Source organism: Microcaecilia unicolor, chromosome 9 (genome assembly GCF_901765095.1).
Source record: "Microcaecilia unicolor chromosome 9, aMicUni1.1, whole genome shotgun sequence".
Classification (NCBI taxonomy): Eukaryota; Metazoa; Chordata; class Amphibia; order Gymnophiona; family Siphonopidae; genus Microcaecilia; species Microcaecilia unicolor.
The window spans coordinates 181,586,786-181,605,087 of record NC_044039.1 but is presented as its reverse complement, the minus strand read 5'-3'; the positions used below and the strand labels follow the sequence as shown (position 1 = coordinate 181,605,087).

Here is an 18,302-nt window from a genome sequence, read left to right as displayed (position 1 = left end):
AAATAGGAACTACATATTGATTTAAACAATGAGGGCCCCTTTTACTAAATTGCACTAGCGATTGCTGAGTGGCAAATGCGATGAAGCCCATTCGAACTGATTGAGCTGCATCGCATTTGCTGCACCAGAAATCACTAGCGCGGTTTAGTAAAAGGGGCCCAAAATCTATTTCCATCACAGCAAGAATTTTAGGCAACAAGCAAAAACAATGCAAAATGTAACGCAAAAGTGAAATTACAAGAGAAGAAGAATGTTTTGTACTTTTTTGGGATCTTGCCAGGTATTTGTGACTTGGATTGGCCACTGTTGGAAACAAGATGATGGGCTTGATGCTTTGGTCTTTCCCAGTATGGCAATACTTATGTACTTATGTAAGAATCAGGAACATGGTAAAGGACCCGTATATCATCAGTGTAACAAAAGGGGAGACAACCGTGATATTGGATAATTGTCAGTAGAGAAGCCAAAAAGATATTGAAAAGGGTGGGGGAAAGAATAGATCCTTGAGAAATGACTGAGTGCACAGGGAAATGTGCCAGAGTGAAGAAGTTGAAAGGAACAAATGGACAAGTAGCTAGTAAACCAAGATAGTACAGTACCAGAAATCTTGATTTCGTGAAGAAACTGGAGAAGTTGTGAATGATTCACTAGGTCAAAGGCTGAGGATAGATCTAGGAAAACAATCATCACAGATTGGAGTTGATCTTGGGCAACTGAAATGGTATCATGGAGAGCTAGGAGGTTCACTGTGATATCACCGATTCTGAAACTGGCCTGGAAAGGGTGCAAGATATTAGAGTGCTCAATGAAAGAGTCAAGTTGAGATAGAATGAATCTGTTCACAATTTTACAGAAGAAGGGGAAATTGAAAATAGGGCGGAAGATGGCTGGAAGGAAAGGATCCAGATCTGGCTTTTTGAGTAAGGGAGTGACAAGAGTGTGTTTCCAGGAGTTAGGTACAGTTCCCTGGAAGAGGCTGGACTGAAGAAGGGGAAGGAGGTATGGAAGGAGATGGTGAGCCAGCTGCATGACAAGGAACGCTGGCCAGGGGTTTTTGCTTGAGAATCACTACTGCGGTTTAGTAAAACGGGCCCTAAGAGAATGTATTTTCTCCCCGACACTCATTCTGATTCCAAAAGCGGGCATATTAAAATCACTAAACCAAAACTAAACATTTTTTGTACCTTTATTTTCAGAATAGTTCAGCCTCTCTAGCCTGTCTCTCCCATATTTTACAGGGGCTGGGCTATTCTGTGCTGGTCTCATTTCCTCCTTCACCCTCCCACATCTGGAAACAGCTGATTTTTTTTCCATTGTTTCTTCACCTGCACTGTCAGAAGCAGCTGATGGCTAACAGATCCATAAACCAAAGGCTCTCTACATGGCTCATTACAAAACAAAAGACAACCTCCCTTTTACAAAGCTGCACAGTAATGCCAACACAGCCCGTTCAGAGTGAATGGGCTGTGTCGAAATTACAGCACCAGCAGCTGCTAGCGTGGAATTGTAAAATAAAAAGGGGGGGGGGGGAGTAAACTAAACTGAATTATTTGAAATAAGACTTTAAAATGTAAATACTGATTGTAACTGCAACTATATCAAGCAACTATATCAACATTATTTTGTAGAGTAGGCTAATGGTTAGAGCAGCTGGCTGAGACCCAGGGGAGTCTGGTTCAAATCCCACTGCAGCTCCGTGAGACTTTGGGCAAGTCATTTAATCCCCCATTGCCTCAGGTACTTAACAATTCATATCAAGATAACATTTAAAAATAAAATATACATTTACCTGTAATATCAAATCATAATAGAACAACATTTGAAATGAGATGACAAAAAAAGTGCATGTTTACACAGTATACTAGTGGGAAATCCAAAATGGTAGAAAACCTAGGAAAAAGCACAAAGCATGATATAAACCTCCTGACAGACACTAAAATTCAATTCTGGTCATAGATTTCCATCCCATCTCATATCTATCTTAAATCCAAATGGGTAGATTGGCTATCTACCACCTTTACATTATCCAGAAATATCCTTAACTAAGCAAGATCATGAGATATCAAATCAAGCATTTACATGGAAACTGAACATATTCATTTGTAAAGCGTTTCCTGTCTTAATTCATGATTTTTCTCTTTTTTGCATGTACTATCCCTCAAGTGGTTTTCCTTCTATCTGATCAGTCACTGCCAAGACATTAGGGTACTAGTAGTAGTAGTATTTATAGCATTGCACCTTGCTGCCAGGGTTCCACAGGGGTCAGAGTTTATCCACTGTGCTATTTAATATCTACACTGCACGGATATGTAAGTTATTTAGGGAACTTTGGATAAATTAAATTATCTACGCTGACATTCATTTTTCCCCCCTTATACTGTCAATCAAGAGTCTCTTGCTCTTGTTACACAGTAACTTACTGTGATCAACGGATGGATGATTATTAACCAGTTGGCTATTAATATCAAAGAAAAAGCGAAGATACTTACCTGTAGCAGGTATTCTCTGAGAACAACAGGCTTTATATTCTCACAAGTGGGTGACGCTGATTCGCGTTGCCCGGTCAGATATTTACCAAAGCTAAATGAGAACTTTCTGGAGTGCGAACCGCACTGCACTGCGCATGCACGAGTGCCTTCCTGCCCGTCGCATGAACACGGTCTCCTCAGTTTAATACTATAGCAAAAAAATAAAATAAAAATAACAAAGGAGACAACTCCAAGGGGAGGTGGGAGAGATTGTTAGAATATAAACCCTGCTGTCCTCGGAGAATACCTGCTACAGGTAAGTATCTTCACTTTCTCTGAAAACAAGCAGGCTTCTCTATTCTCACAAGTGGGGAATTCCTAGCAACCAGGCTCACCAAAAACAACAAACAGTGGTCAACTGGACCTTGCAATGGCGACTACATAATACAGATTAACCTAAAACTACATACAATCTGAATGAGTGAAGCCTGGAACAGAATAAAATGGGTCTTGGGAGAGTGCAGTTGGATTCTAGACCCCAAACAGATTCTGCAACACTGTCTGCCTGAACTGACTATCACATTAGGTATCCTGCTCAAGGCAGTAGTGTGATGTGAATGTATGGACTGAAGACCACGTCGCAGTCTTGTAAATTTCTTCAATAGAAGCTGACCTCAAGTGAGCTACTGACGCAGCCATGGCTCTGACATTATGAGCCATGACATGACTCTCCAGGCTAGCACAGCCTGGGCATAAGTGAAGGAAATGCTATCTGCCAGACAAATTGAAATGGTACGTTTCCCAATGGCGACCCCCATCCTGTTGGGATCAAAAGAATCAAAAAGCTGGGTGGACTGTCTTTGGGGTCTTGTCTGCTCCATATAGTAGGCCAAAGCTCTCTTGTAAATCAAGGTATGCAAGCTGCTTTTGTCAGGATGGGCATGAGGTCAGGGAAAGAATGTTGGCAAGACAATCGACTGGTTCAGATGGAACTCCGACACCACTTTCAGAAGGAACTTGGGGTGCATGCAGAGGACTACTCTGATGTGATGAAACTTAGTATAAGGTGAATCCACCACTAAGGCCTGAAGCTCACTGACTCTACGAGCTGAAGTAACAGTCACCAAGAAAATGACATTCCAGGTCAAGTACTTCAGATGGCAGGAATTCAGTGGCTCAAAAGGAGCTTTCATCAGCTGGGTGAGAATGACGTTGAGATCCCATGACACTGGTGGAGGTTTGACAGGGTGCTTTGACAAAAGCAAACCTCTCATGAAGCGAACAACTAAAGGCTGTCCAGAGATGAGCTTTACTTCCTACATGCTGATAACAAGCACTAATTGCACTAAGATAAACCCTTACGGAGTTGGACTCTGATAAGTGTAGAAGGTATTTAAGCAGGGTCAGTGTGGGGCAAGTATGGGGATCTAAGGCATTGCTCTCACACCAGACAGCAAACCTCCTCCATTTAAAACAGACTGGAGGTTAGGATGTAGAAGCGACTCCTCGTTCTGTGTGATGAGGGTCGTAAAACACTCCAATCTCCACAGTTAAAGAAGAAGAGGGAGCCATATCTTCCTCGGCCAGTACGGCGCGATCAGAATCATGGGTCTGTGGTCTTGCTTGAGTTTCAACAATGTTTTTCCTACTAAAGGTATCGAAGGATATGCATACAGAAGACCTGTCCCCCAAACAAGGAAAAAGGCATCTGACACCAGTTTGCCTGGAACAGAACTGAGGTACCTTGTCATCGATCTGAGTGGCAAAAACATCCATGAGGGGGTGCCCCATGCTCAGAAGATCTTGCGGGCTATGCCCATATTCAGAGACCACTCATGCGGTTGCATTATCCTGCTCAGCCCGTCAGCCAGGGTATTGTTTGTGCCCACCAGAGTGACTCAAAGGAACATGCCGTGTTGGAAAGTCCAATACCACATCCAAACAGCCTGACACAGAGGGCCTAATCCGATGTCCCCTTGATTGTTGGTGTAATACATTGCAACCTGATTATCTATTTGCATTAGAACAATTTGGTGAGATACCAGATCTCTGAAAGCCTTTAGTGAGTTCCCGATCACTGGAAGCTCTAGGAGATTGATGTGAAGATTTATTTCCTGGGCGGACCAAGCACCTTGAGTGTGAAGCCCATCTACATGAGTTCCCCATCCCAGGAGAGATGCATCCGTTGTCAGCACTTTTTGTGGCTGAGGAATTTGGAATAGAAGTCCCAGAGTCAAATTGGATCGAATGGTCCACCACTGAAGACAGAAGACTATACGACAGCCGACATGGTTAAAAAGTGAGGTGAAGGAGGCTATTAGAGCTAAAACAAAATCCTTCAGAAAATGGAAGAAGGAATTGATTGAAAATAATAAGAAACAGCATAAGGAATGTCAAGTCAAATGCAAAGCGCTGTTAGGGAAGGCAAAGAGGGACTTTGAAAAAAAAGACTGTGTTGGAGGCAAAAACACATAGTTAAAATCTTTTTAGGTATATTAAAAGCAGGAAGCCAGCAAAAGAATCGGTTGGACCGCTAGATGACTGAGGGTTAAAAGGGGCAATCAGGAAAGACAAAGCCATAGCGGAGAGATTAAATGAATTCTTTGCTTCGGTCTTCACCGAGGAAGATTTGGGAGCGATACCGGTGCTAGAAATGGTATTCAAAGCTGACAAGTCGGAGAAACTGAAAGAAATCTCTGTAAACCTAGAGGATGTAATGGGGCAATTTAGTAAATCTCCTGGACCGGATGGTATTCATCCCAGAGTACCAACAGAATTGAAAAATGAACTTGTGGAACTATTGTTAGCAATACGTAATTTATCTTTAAAATCGAGCGTGGTACCGGAAGATTGGAGGGTGGCCAATGTAATGCCGATTTTTAAAAAAGGTTCCACACGAAATCCAGGAAATTACAGACTGGTGAGCCTGACGTCGGTGCCGGGCAAAACGGCAGAGCCTACTATAAAGAACACAATTACAAAGCATATTCAAAAACATAGTAACATAGTAGATGACGGCAGAAAAAAAGACCTGCACGGTCAATCCAGTCTGCCCAACAAGACAACTCATGTGTGCTACTTTTTGTGTATACCCTACTTTGATTTGTACCTGTGCTCTTCAGGGCACAGACAGTATAAGTCTGCCAAGCACTATCCCCGCCTCCCACCCACCAGCCCCGCCTCCCAACCACCGGCTCTGGCACAGACCATATAAGTCTGCCCAGCACTATTCAAAAACATGGATTAATGAGACAAAGCCATCATGGATTTAGTGAAGGGACATCTGCCTCGCCAATCTATTACATTTCTTTGAAGGGGTGAACAAACATGTGGATAAAGGTGAGCCGCTTGATATTGTGTATCTGGATTTTCAAAAGGCATTTGACAAAGCACCTCATGAAAGACTCCAGAGGAAATTGGAGAGTCATGGGATAGGAGGTAGTGTCCTATTGTAGATTAAAAACTGGTTAAATGATCAATATTCTCAATGGAGAAGGGTAGCTAGTGGGGTTCCCCAGGGGGGTCTGTGCTGGAACCGCTGCTTTTTAACATATTTATAAATGACCTAGAGATGGGAGTAACTAGTGAGGTAATTAAATTTGCTAACGACACAAAAGTTATTCAAAATTGTTAAATCGCAAGAGGATTGTGAAAAATTACAAGAAGACCTTACGAAACTGGGAGATTGGGCATCTAAATGGCAGATGAGGTTTAATGTGAACACATGCAAAGTGATGCATGTGAGAAAGAGGAACCCGAATTATAGCTACATAATGCAAGGTTCCATATTAGGAGTCACTGACCAAGAAAGGTATCTAAGTGTCATCGTTGATGATACATTGAAACCATCTATTCAGTGTGTTGTGGTGGTTAAGAAAGCAAATAGAACGTTAGATAATATTAGGAAAGGAATGGAGAACAAAAATGAGGACATTATAATGCCTTTGTATCGCTCCATGGTGCAATCGCACCTCGAATATTGTGTTCAATTCTGGTAGCTACATCTTAAAAAAGATATAGTGGAATTAGAAAAGGTGCAGAGAAGGGCGACGAAAATGATAAAGGGGACGGGACGACTTCCCTATGAGGAAAGGCTAAAGCGGCTAGGGCTCTTCAGCTTGGAGAAAAGACGGCCGAGGGGAGATATGATAGAGGTCTATAAAATAATGAGTGGAGTAGAATGGGTAGACGTGAAGCATCTGTTTACTCTTTCCAAAAATTCTAGGACTAGGGGGCACGCAATGAAGCTACAAAGTAGTAAATGTAAAACAAATCAGAGAAACTTTTTCTTCACTCAACGTGTAATTAAACTCTGGAATTCGTAGCCAGAGAATATGGTAAAGGCAGTTAGCTTAGCAGGGTTTAAAAAAAAAAGTTTGGATTGCTGCCTAAAGGAAACATCCATAGCCCATTATTAAAATGGACTTGGGGAAAATCCACTGCTTATTTCTGGGATGAGCAGCATAAAATGTTTTGTATTGTGGGAGGATTTTGCCAGGTATTTGTGACCTGGATTCGCTACTGTTGGAAACAGGATGCTGGACTTGATGGACCTTTGGTCTGTGCCAGTATGGCAATACTTATGTAATGTACTTTTCTTTTTTTAGGCTTGATTCAATTGACAGCCGATCCTGAGTGGGCTCGATCAACACTCGATATTGAACATGATCGATGCACTCCCTATGTCTATATATCTGCAGCATCTGGTGCACCTCCTAATGCCTCCGATGCAGATATTGACGGAATGGACTTAGAAGCACCAAAGATCTCACACTGTTTGGAACAGCCAAAAGTATCTCCTTTTGTCACCCGAATGCAAAGATGACATCAAAAAGTTCATGATTGGGCCCAAGGCACTGCAAGCACAAATTGTGGATATCTGCTCTAGATTTGGTCTTGCCACACCACCTGCATTTCTTAAAGCTGCTAGGGGAATTTTTCTGTGATATATTGTTTAAAAAAAAACTGCTGCAGCAAAATAAAATGACTCAATTTCAAAATATACAATGCTTGGCTGGCATGCGCAAAAAAAACCAAAACTTGAACACAACCTCAAAGAACAGTTAGGCAACTAACAGGGAAAACTCCTGAAATGAAGGGAAGAAGGAGGGAAAAAATGTTACAGAATGCAACCAAAGATGTCCATTTGGCTCTGTGGAAAAGCAGCCAAGGGAATCCCACGTGATGGCAATTTCAGTGCAAAGACATGTTCCAACGGAAGCAAGCCGCCAAAATGGGACTGAAATGGCAAATCAGTGAGGAAATGCACTTACACACCTAAGTGTATCCATGCACAACTGCAATGGGAGGGGCATGGGCGGGTCAGGGGCATTCCAGAAAATGGTGTGCTGTATTATAGAATACTGCAGATGCACACTTAATCTATGCACCGGGATTTACATCTGGTTTCAGTTGGTATAAGTCCTGGCGCCCAACGTTATTCTATAGAGAGCGCTCATCTCGAAGAGCCCTTTATAGAACAGTGAATGGGTGCTGATTTTGTTGGCACCCATATTTGGGCACCATTTACTTAAGCCAGCCAATTTTTCATAAAGTACACATGTACTTTATGCCTGATCCTAAACAGGAGTAGATATGGCTTCAATCTAGTCACAATTTCTGCCACTTTGCTCCTATTATAAAGGCACATAGATGCTTATGTGCCTTTACAAAATAGGCTTGAAACAGGTTCCTCCTTGAATTCACACACAAGCAATTTTATACTACACTTTACTGGAACAATACTATAAACTAGGTGCTAACACTTACACATGCATTATGCGCATAAATGTTGAGAATACTAGCATATGTACACATATATGCCAGCAAGCTGCCTAAGTGCAATTCTGCAAATACCCTTTTAACTCACATAGTATGTATTTGCAATGGGGGCATACACAGGGCGAGAGCATAAGCAGGCTCCCAATTACACATGTAACTTACAGAATACTGTAAGTTATATGGGTACTTGCAGCACCTTAGGTGCTCACACTTTCACCAGATAGCTGGGCCTAAGTATTTGTGCCTAAACGTTAGGCATTCTATACCCAGCTACACTAGTGTTCTATAAAGGAAAAGGAAGCATCTACATTCTTTATAGAATAAGCCCCTACTGCATGCCCTCCAGATGCCTGTTAAGAATTGTTCCCCTTTATGAGCAAACTGCACATTGCCACTGTAACCTACAAAACAAGTTTCATCAAATTATTGGGCTCAAACAGCAAACATAGGAATATTGTATTCAAATAATACCACCAAATTTATTATTGGTTAACAAAGAACTTCAGGGAATACAACTCAAAAAGCAGCATAGCACATTCAGCTGCCACTGCAGATAAGAGCCATCTATTTTTCAAACCATGGGAAATGTGAACTCTTCAGCAAACTTTTTATCAAGCCAATGGGCAGCTTATAAAATAAAGGTGAACGTCAAAGAATAAGGGAGAATGCATGTCCAGGGTAGAGCATCTCACTGGGGAATTCTCACTGATTATTTCTCTACTGTGATTAATCCAGCCTGAAGCTGTCAGTTGACATACATGAAAAAGGAAAGCTTTCAGAAGGCATTATAAACAAAGCCTTAGGTTCTGCACATTTAAGATTTCCAAAAAATGCTGGCATATTTTCTAGGTACCTGAGCAGATGTAGCAAGAAAGCAAGACAGAAATGGACAGGTACAGTACCTTTTGCCCATGCTGCTGACAGAGTTGGTTATATTTCTGTTGGCAGCAGATTTTCTTCTTGACAGTTTTTTGGTACTGCTGCTCTCATCCAAGCTGTCTTCTTCTTGCTTTGGTGTGCTACTTCCTTTGCTATTCAGGTCCCGCAGCACATCGTAATTTATTTTACTGGAGATTTTCTTCTGCTCCAGCATCTTTTCAATGGCTTCTCCCGCAGTGCTGGCCCGAATTGGCTCTCGCTTTTTTGAAGATTTCCTTGGCTGATATATAGTAAACATGAAGAAGTGGCTTAGACACAATTAAAATTATCTCAAAGGAAAAACAAGCTGGCATATATTTGGGATGCTGCTCATCGCAAAAACAGACCAATCTCAACCAAATTCAAACTTCCCCCACAACTCAGTGGACGTTCACTGTAGTGATGCTCAGCAAAACTGGTATAATGCTGCACCACTGACACACACATTATTATAAATGAATAGATAAACAGTTGACAACACTCTTACACTGAAAAAAAGTCTGTCTGTCTTTTATCTGTAACCATCTCTTTGAATTGATTTTATCAACTACTTTCAGTTTGTTAGTCTATTTTGATTGATGAACTGCACAATAGTTGAGAGCTAGGAATCTCCATTAATGCCACAACCCTTTTTGCTCACTCAATTGTGAGAACCCTTTTGTGACAACTTGTAATCATTGACAAGAGCCTCTTCCTACCTTCAAGTGCTCACAATCTTAATTGTAATAATTTTCCTTTTTTTCTATAAGCTTCTTCTTCTTTTTTTAGTTTTTATTGTGTCTTTTCAAAATTCAAGATTATCAACTTCTGATGATGGCAGTTCCTACTGCCTTTCTTGCGTGTATAACTACTCACATAACAGTGCAAATACTGGGAGGCTTATAGTGGTTACTTATCTGGACTCTTCAGGTGCATGTAAATATCTTCACACCATATTATAGAGTGGGTAGGTGAGAGATATGCATGGAAACATCAAAGCATTTCAGTGACAGTCTAACAGGATGGGGGAGGATGGGTGAGAGACAGGTAGATATGCATGGAGATGAATAGAGCATTACAATTTTATGGTTTATAATGGGCTAGAAAACCCAGATCTTTGTTAAGTCCTGTGTGGTGGGTGTCAAAATATTTGATCATTCTGACTTCAAAGGTCTTAAGTTCCTGTATTGTTTTAAAGTTACCTTTCAGGATTCTTACTATAAAGTCACTGGTACAGTGTTCTGGTTTTGTAAAGTGCTGCCCCACAGGCATAACATCTTGGCTGGCACTGGCATTTTTCATGTGATGTCTATGTAAATTAAATCTTGTCTTTAGCATCTGGCTTGTTTTTCCAATATAGCATCCTTCGTCACATTTTTTACACTGAATGATGTAAACAACATTGGAAGATGAGCATGTAAAGGATTCCTTTATGTTGAATATTTTCCTTTGTGCATGACTGTGGGGTCCTGTGAAATGTTTTGGCATAGTCTGCAGCTGGATATATTGCAAGGATGTGTGCCATTTTCTTCTTTTTGAGTCTGTGTTGGGAGCTTACTTCTAATTAGCTTGTGTTTTAAGTTGGGTGGCTGTCGGAAAGCCAGCACTGCTGGGGATGGGAATATCTCTTTCAGTAATTTATCCTCCTGGAGTAGAGGCTGCAGATCCTTTATGATTTTTCTTAATGTTTCCAGCTCTGGGTTGTATGTCACTATAAGGGGGATTCTGTCTGTGGCTTTTTTTTCTTTGTACTGTAGCAGATTTTCCCTGGGTGTTTTGAGGGAGGAGGCAATATTCTTGATTATTTTGGGGTTGTAGCCTGTTCGAAGGATGCAGTCAGGATTTCAAAGCGTCTGTCTCTGTCCTCTGGGTCAGAGCAGATACGGTGGTATCTTGTGGTTTGGCTGTAAATAATGGATCTTTTTGTATGTGAAGGGTGGAAGCTGGAGTTGTGGAGGTAGCTGCATCTGTCTGTGGGTTTCTTGTACATAGATGTTTGTATATAGCCATCGCTGATTGAGGGGATCAGGAAACAGCAGTGAATGCAAAAAAGCAACTTCAAAATGGTGAAATGTGCATTTTGTGCCATTATTCTCAAAATGGGTATTTCCGTCTTAATAATCAAGAAACAGCATTCAGTGCTGTTTTCCTGATCAATGAGAAATGAATTAGTAGAAAGTTATTCAGAATATGCGTGCAAAAAATTTTTGAATTAGATTTTGCAGTACACTTTTGCTTTAAAAAGGTATCATTTTGCGGTGACCAAGCATTAAGTTTGTTTTATATATTTCATATTTCAGGTGGTTTGATATTTACTATTGGGGGTGTGCTTTGTTTTAACCCCTTTAAGGTATGTATTGGTTTACTCATTCAATGAGCAATCTTTATATATGAACACTTTAGCACCTATGTCACATGAAGTTACTTGCATTATTGAATAGCATGCCACATTGACTATCACACTGATTTGTTTATTCTTTCTCCTCATCCTCATACACAATATCACACTGTGATTATCTGTTGCCTGTCTGTGAATATATGTTTTTAATAATTGCTTTTATAACATTTTTATCCATACATAATTTTTATCATTATGTATATGTGATTAAACGTTATGTTTTTTATAATTATGCATTATAGTTATTTATTCATTTTATTATGTTATAATTTTTTATGTATGTTTTTATTTTGCAGGTTGTTTTTTTTTAACCCCTCACACAGCCTGAGGGCGAAACGTGGCCACGTCGGGGAACTGTTGCAATAAACCACTTCTCTTTTCATTTATTTGTTTGGTTTGTTTTACTTGATCTGCTTTTACTCTGTTTTACCCTAGTAGGCAGATCGGTGCCTCTTGTTTTTTTTGTTTTCTCATCTAAATTTAGTGCCTTGTAGGCTGGATGAGGCTTGCGGTGTTAGATAAACATTTTATGAAAATATTAACTGCATGCCAATCAGAAAAAGTCAATATATTTAGACTACTACTTAATATTTTACAAATGATTATATTCTCTAGTGAAACAGAGCTGGTAAGGATTAAGTTGAAATGAATAGCTATAGACAGATGTAGCCCTTAAGCTTCAGAGAGCAAGGTAAAATTATGTATCATAGCTGATCAATCCATAGACTGGTGGGTTGTGTCCATCTACCAGCAGGTGGAGATAGAGAGCAATCCTTTTGCCTCCCTATATGTGGTCATGTGCTGCCGAAAACTCCTCAGTATGTCGATATCAAAGCTCCATCCGCAGGACTCACACTTAGAGAATTACACCCACAAAGGGACACTCTGCCCAGCTCACCACCGCCAAAACGGGGGAGGGGAATCAACCCAGCTCATCCCCACACAAGTGGGGGAGGGGAATCCGTCCAGCTCATCCCCGCGGAGCGGGGGAGGGACACCACACCCGCCGATGCAGGGGGATCTGGCTTATCCTGCAACCGCAACCGCGGGAGGAGCTGACTGACCCTAACACCACCGAAGCGGGAGGGGTACAAACTAAGCTGCCCTACAGCCGCACGAAGCAGGAGGGAGCGCCGGCAGAATTTAGGTCTCAATCCAGCCCCGTAAAATGGAGGGGAGAGGAATGCAGCAGCTCACTGTAACACAAAATCGTCTCAACTCCTGAAGAATCCAATTGAAAAAACTTGAACACGAAGTCCTCCTGAACAGGAACTGAAGACTAAACTTGAACCTGAAATGCAACCAGAATATAAACAGCACAGATATCTGGGAGGGGCTATGGATTGATCAGCTATGATTAATGGAAAGAAAATTATCAGGTATGATACATAATTTTACCTTCCATATCATCATGCTGATCAATCCATAGACTGGTGGGATGTACCGAAGCAGTACTCACCCAGGGCGGGACACAGAAATCTCTGACTGCAACACTGAAGCTCCAAACCGGGCCTCCGCCCGAGCAGCCACAGTCAAGCGGTAATGTCTGGAGAAGGTATGAGCCGATGCTCAAGTTGCCGCCCTACAAATCTCTTCCAAGGAAACGGACCCTGCCTCTGCCATCGAGGCCGCCTGTGCTCTAGTGGAGTGAGCCTTCAGCTGGATAGGTGGCACCTTCCCTGCGGCCACATAAGCCGCTGCAATGGGTTCCTTGACCCATCGTGCCACTGTAAGCTTAGCAGCCTGCAGACCCTTACGAGGACCTGCGAACAGCACAAACAGATGATCCGACTTCCGGAATCATTGGTCACTTCCAAGTATCTGATGATGACTCGTCTCACATCTAGATATTTGAGAGCAGAGTACTCCTCTGGGTAGTCCTCCCTACGAAAGGAGGGTAGACAGAGCTGCTGATTCACATGGAAGCGAGGACCAATCTTGGGCAGGAAGGAAGGCACTGTGCAAATAGACACTCCTGCCTCAGTGAACTGCAGAAAGGGCTCTCGACATGATAGCGCCTGGAGCTCGGAAACTCTTCTGGCTGAAGTGATAGCCACCAAAAGACTGTTTTCAACGTCAATTCTTTCAGAGATGCCCTCGACAAGGGTTCACAAGGCGGCTACTGCAAGGCTCTTAGCACCAGATTGAGATTCCACGCAGGTACCACTGCATGCAGAGGAGGGCGCAGGTGAATAACTCTTTTGAGAAAACGCACTACATCTGGCTGCAATGCCAGGGAAACACCCTTCAGGTGACCCCTGAAGCAAGCAAGAGCCGCTACCTGGACCTTAAGGGAACTGAGCGACAGGCCTTTTTCCAGACCTTCTTGCAGGAACGCCAACACTGATGAAATTGGAGCAGTGAATGGAGAAAGTGAGCCTACCTCACACCACGATGCAAAGGTACGCCAAACCCTGGCGTAATCAGTAGAAGTAGAGCGCTTCCTCTCTCTCAGCATAGTGGTGATGACCTTGTCTGAGAAGCTCTGCTTGCTCCGATGCTGCCGCTCAATAGCCAGGCCATAAGACCAAAGGGGGAGGGATCCTCCATCACCACGGGACCCTGATGCAACAGGCCCCGCTCCGCTGGCATCTGCAGAGGTCCGTCCACTGAGAGCCTGATCAAGTCCGCATACCAGGGACGTCTGGGCCAATCCAGACTCACCAGGATTATCCGGCCCGGATGCTTTGCCACCCTGCCTAACATGGGCCAAGGCGGGAACACAAAGAGGAGCTCATGTGTCGGCCACTGTGGGAGAAGAGCATCTACTCCCAGAGATCGAGGGTCCCGTCCTCTGCTGAAAAAGCGCGGCACTTGGCAATTGGCTGAAGACGCCATCAGATCTAGGCTCGGCTGGCCCCAGCGCTTCGTGATGTCCAAGAACGCCTGAGCAATATTCATGACTCCCGCAATGTGGGCCACCGACAGCTGTTCCAGGTTTGCTTCCGCCCATAGGCACAGCTTCATGGCCTCCTTGGCTAGAGGGGCGCTCCTGGTACCTCCCTGGCGATTGACATAGGCCACAGCCGTGGCATTGTCCGACAGGACCCGTACTGGCTTCAGCGCCAGGCCCGGGAGAAACTCCAAAGGCGCCAACCGAATGGCTCTGAGTTCCGGGAGGTTGATAGACCACTCTGCCTCTGCAGGGGACCAGAGCCCCTGCGCTGTCCTTCCCAAGCAGTGGGCTCCCCAGCCCCACAAAGAGGTGTCCGCCGTGACGAAAACCCACTCCGGGGTCACAAGAGGCATTCCTGCGGACAGCTTGTCTGGCCTCAGCCACCAGCTCAGCGCCTTGCGCACCGCTGGAACCAAGGGAAGGCGCACAGCGTAATCCTCCGAAGCTGGAGTCCATCGCTGCAGCAGAGAGAGCTGACCCAGGGCACTACTTCCATCGTGGCCGTCATAGAGCCCAACAGCTGCCCATAGTCCCAAGCCCGAAGAGAAGAGGCTGCTAGGAACTTGTCCACCTGAGCCTGAAGCTTGACAATCCGATTGTCTGGCAGGACCACTCTGCCCACTTGGGGGTCGAATCGAACTCCCAGATACTCCAGGGACTGAGTCGGGCGCAGCTGGCTTTTCTCCCAGTTGATGATCCACTTCAGGGAGCTCAAAAGAGCAATCACCCGGTCTGAAGCCCTGCCGCACTCTGCATAAGAGGGGGCTCGGATCAACCAGTTGTCCAGATAAGGATGGGCTTGTACTCCTTTCTTGCGTAGGAAGGCCGCGATGACCACCATAACTTGGAGAAGGTCCGCGAAGCAGTAGCCAACCCGAAAGGGAGGGCTCTGAACTGGGAGTGTCCTCAGAACTGCAAAACGCGGAAAGCGTTGCTGAGGAGGCCAGATGGGAATATGCAAGTAAGCTTCCTTGAAGTCCAAGGATGCCAGGAACTCCCCTGCCTGCACTGCCACTATAACAGAGCGGAGAGTCTCCATCCGGAAGTGCCGAACTTCCAAGGCCCGATGGACCCCTTTGAGGTCGAGGATAGGCCGGACAAAACCTCCTTTCTTAGGTACCACAAAGTAAATGGAGTAACATCCCTTGCCAGGGTGATCTTCTGGCACCGGAACGACCGCACCCAGGCGGATCAGATTGTCCAAAGTCTGCTGCATTGCCACAGCTTGACCGGAGACTTGCAGGGAGAGTGCACAAACCCGATTCTTAAGGGTCAGCAGAACTCTAGCTTGTAGCCATCTCTGATGACTTCCAGCACTCAAGCGTCTGAAGTTACCCTGGTCCACTCGCCCAGAAACGAGGATAGGCGTCCTCCAATCTGCTCTGGGCCATGGACCAGCGCCCCGTCATTGGGTACGAGACCCTGGGGGAGGACCGGAGGAGGCACCTCCGGGAAGGCGGTCTCTGCAAAAGGAATGCTGCTTGGGGGAGAAATTCCTTTTGATGGAAGAGGGGGCAGAGGAGTTCGACTTGCCCGGGCAATACCGACGGGCTTCCTGAAACCGTCCTTTGGAGGAACCGGGGCGGGCACCACTGGCCCGAGCCCTGACCTCCAGTAACCTCTTGCCCTTAGACGTGCCGAGATCGGTCACAATCTTGTCCAGCTCGACCCCAAAGAGCAGCTTGCCTTTAAAAGGCAACTTAGCCAGGCGAGACTTAAGGGGCGTGGTCAGCAGACCAATGCTTCAGCCAAAGCCACCGCCGTGCAGAGACTGTCTGAGCCATACCTTTAGCCGAGGCTCTCAAGACATCATACAGCCAGCCTGCCAAGTAGGCCAAGCCCGATTCCAGGGCTGGCCAATCAGCCCTCAAGGAAGGATCCAAGGGGGAAGCCCGCTGCGCAAGCGTCAGGCACGCCCTGGCCACATAGGAGCCACAAATTGAGGCCTGTAAACTTAAAGCAGCCGCCTCGAAGGACGACTTTAAAGCCGCCTCCAAACTCCTGTCTTGGGCGTCCTTTGGGGCCGTGCCACCTTCCACCGGCAACACCGTTTCTTAGTCACCGCAGTGATTAAAGAATCCACGGTAGGCCCAAGAAAGGCCTCCCGTTCACCTTCAGGCAGAGGATAGAGGCGGGACATAGCCCTAGCCACTTTAAGGCTCGCTTCTGGGAAATCACCTTGAACCGAAATCAAGGTGTGCATTCATGCACGTGAAAGGTTCTAGACGGGCACTTAGTCCCCCGCATAATGGCAGAGCCAACAGAGGCTGAGGGAGAGACGTCCTCTGGAGAGGAACTCTTCAAAATGCTCATGGCCTGCACTAACAGGTTGGGCAAACCCTCTGAGCGAAAGATCCGTGCTGCAGAGGGGTCATCCGCTCCAACCGAGTGGGAATCCGTCTCCTCCAAGGAAGCCCCAAAGGACCGTTGGGAGAACTCAGATACGCTGCCCTCATCTACATCAGAGGAGACCGAGTCCTCTAGGGCCTGGAAGTCCACCCGAGGGCGATTGCTTCCGGAGACCTCAGCCCCTTGATCAGAGGGGGGAGCCGGGGCAGTGTTTATCATAAGAAAAGCCTGATGCAGCAGCAAAATGAACTCAGGGGAGAAACCCCCTAGACTGTGCACTTCTGCCGCCTGGGCCACGGCCCTAGACGCACCCTCAACCGGCGCTCGCAAGAGTGGGGGAGAAACATGCTGCGCATCCAAAATGGCGTCCGGCGCAAAACTCTGAGGAGCCGCGTGGGAAGAACGGCGCTTAACTTTGGCCGCGTTCTTGCCGTCGCCCGAATCAAGGGCGACCATAGCATTAACGTCTCCCAGCTCAAGGGCGGCCCAAGAAGAAGCCGTCCGAGCAGAGTGGCCAGCCAACATGGAGTGGGCGAGCAGCGGGGGATGGGCGCTTATGGCGGGAAAAACCGCCGCACCGGAGGAAGAACCGGGACACTGACCGGACTCCAAACTGATGCCCAACAAAGGCGATTCAGGCTTTGAAAACCCCACATCCCCGCTAGATGCACACACGCGGTCCGGAGCGAATCTTCGCGCCCTCGCCCTCCGATGCCATAAGCCACGTGGAGACCGAACGGGGAACCCCCTGCCCGCTAAAAAAAGGTAAAATTACCTGCTTCTTGCTCCGAGCTGTAACGAACTGGTGTCCCAGTGAGCAGCTGCAATAAACGCTGATATAAACGTTGAAATAAACGCCCTTAAAGGACGTTCAAATTTTTTTTTTTTTTAACGGAGCCAGCGGGAGGGGGGAGAAAAGGAGGGACCTGGCACCACCAGGTTTGCACTTGCTCAAGAAGAGCCCTCAACCCCAGGTACTCAACAAAACCTAAGAATTATGCTTGGAGACCTAGCCAGAGCTGCTGCTGTGTGTGACCACCACCTGCTGAGATAGAGAACATACTGAGGAGTTTCCGGCAGCACATGACCACATATAGGGAGGTAAAAGGATTGCTCTCTATCTCCACCTGCTGGTAGATGGACACAACCCACCAGTCTATGGATTGATCAGCATGATGATATGGAATTAATTTTTCCTCTAAAGTTTAGGAGTATTCGTCTCTAAAATTTGAGTATCACTTTTCTGGCTGCCCTCTAGAGAGCACAGAATCAGAATGCCATGAGATTTAACATACTCAGTTAAACAAAAGTGGTTAATCAACATACCCATTCTCCTCAAAATAAAATGATTGCACTCCCCGTAATTTAATCCACAATGTTCCCTACACCCTGACCTCCCTGTAAAATAAATAACTTGGCTCTTTGATAACAAATAAAAATGAAACTGTTCTAGTAAAATTCCTTGCACAATAACTTCTTAGAAAATGTTACTCTTTATTAATCCTACACATAC

General features: G+C 45.2%; 1 protein-coding gene across 2 annotated transcripts in view; it reads right to left on the bottom strand.

Moving 5' to 3' along the window:
• Positions 1-18,302, bottom strand: part of BRF1 (BRF1 RNA polymerase III transcription initiation factor subunit) — a 329,398-nt gene that overhangs the window by 68,779 nt on the left and 242,317 nt on the right. For both annotated transcript variants that reach the window (XM_030214801.1, XM_030214803.1), the window contains exon 15: positions 9,152-9,408. In XM_030214801.1, the coding sequence (XP_030070661.1) occupies positions 9,152-9,408 (257 nt within the window). The remainder of the gene's footprint in view (positions 1-9,151; positions 9,409-18,302) is intronic.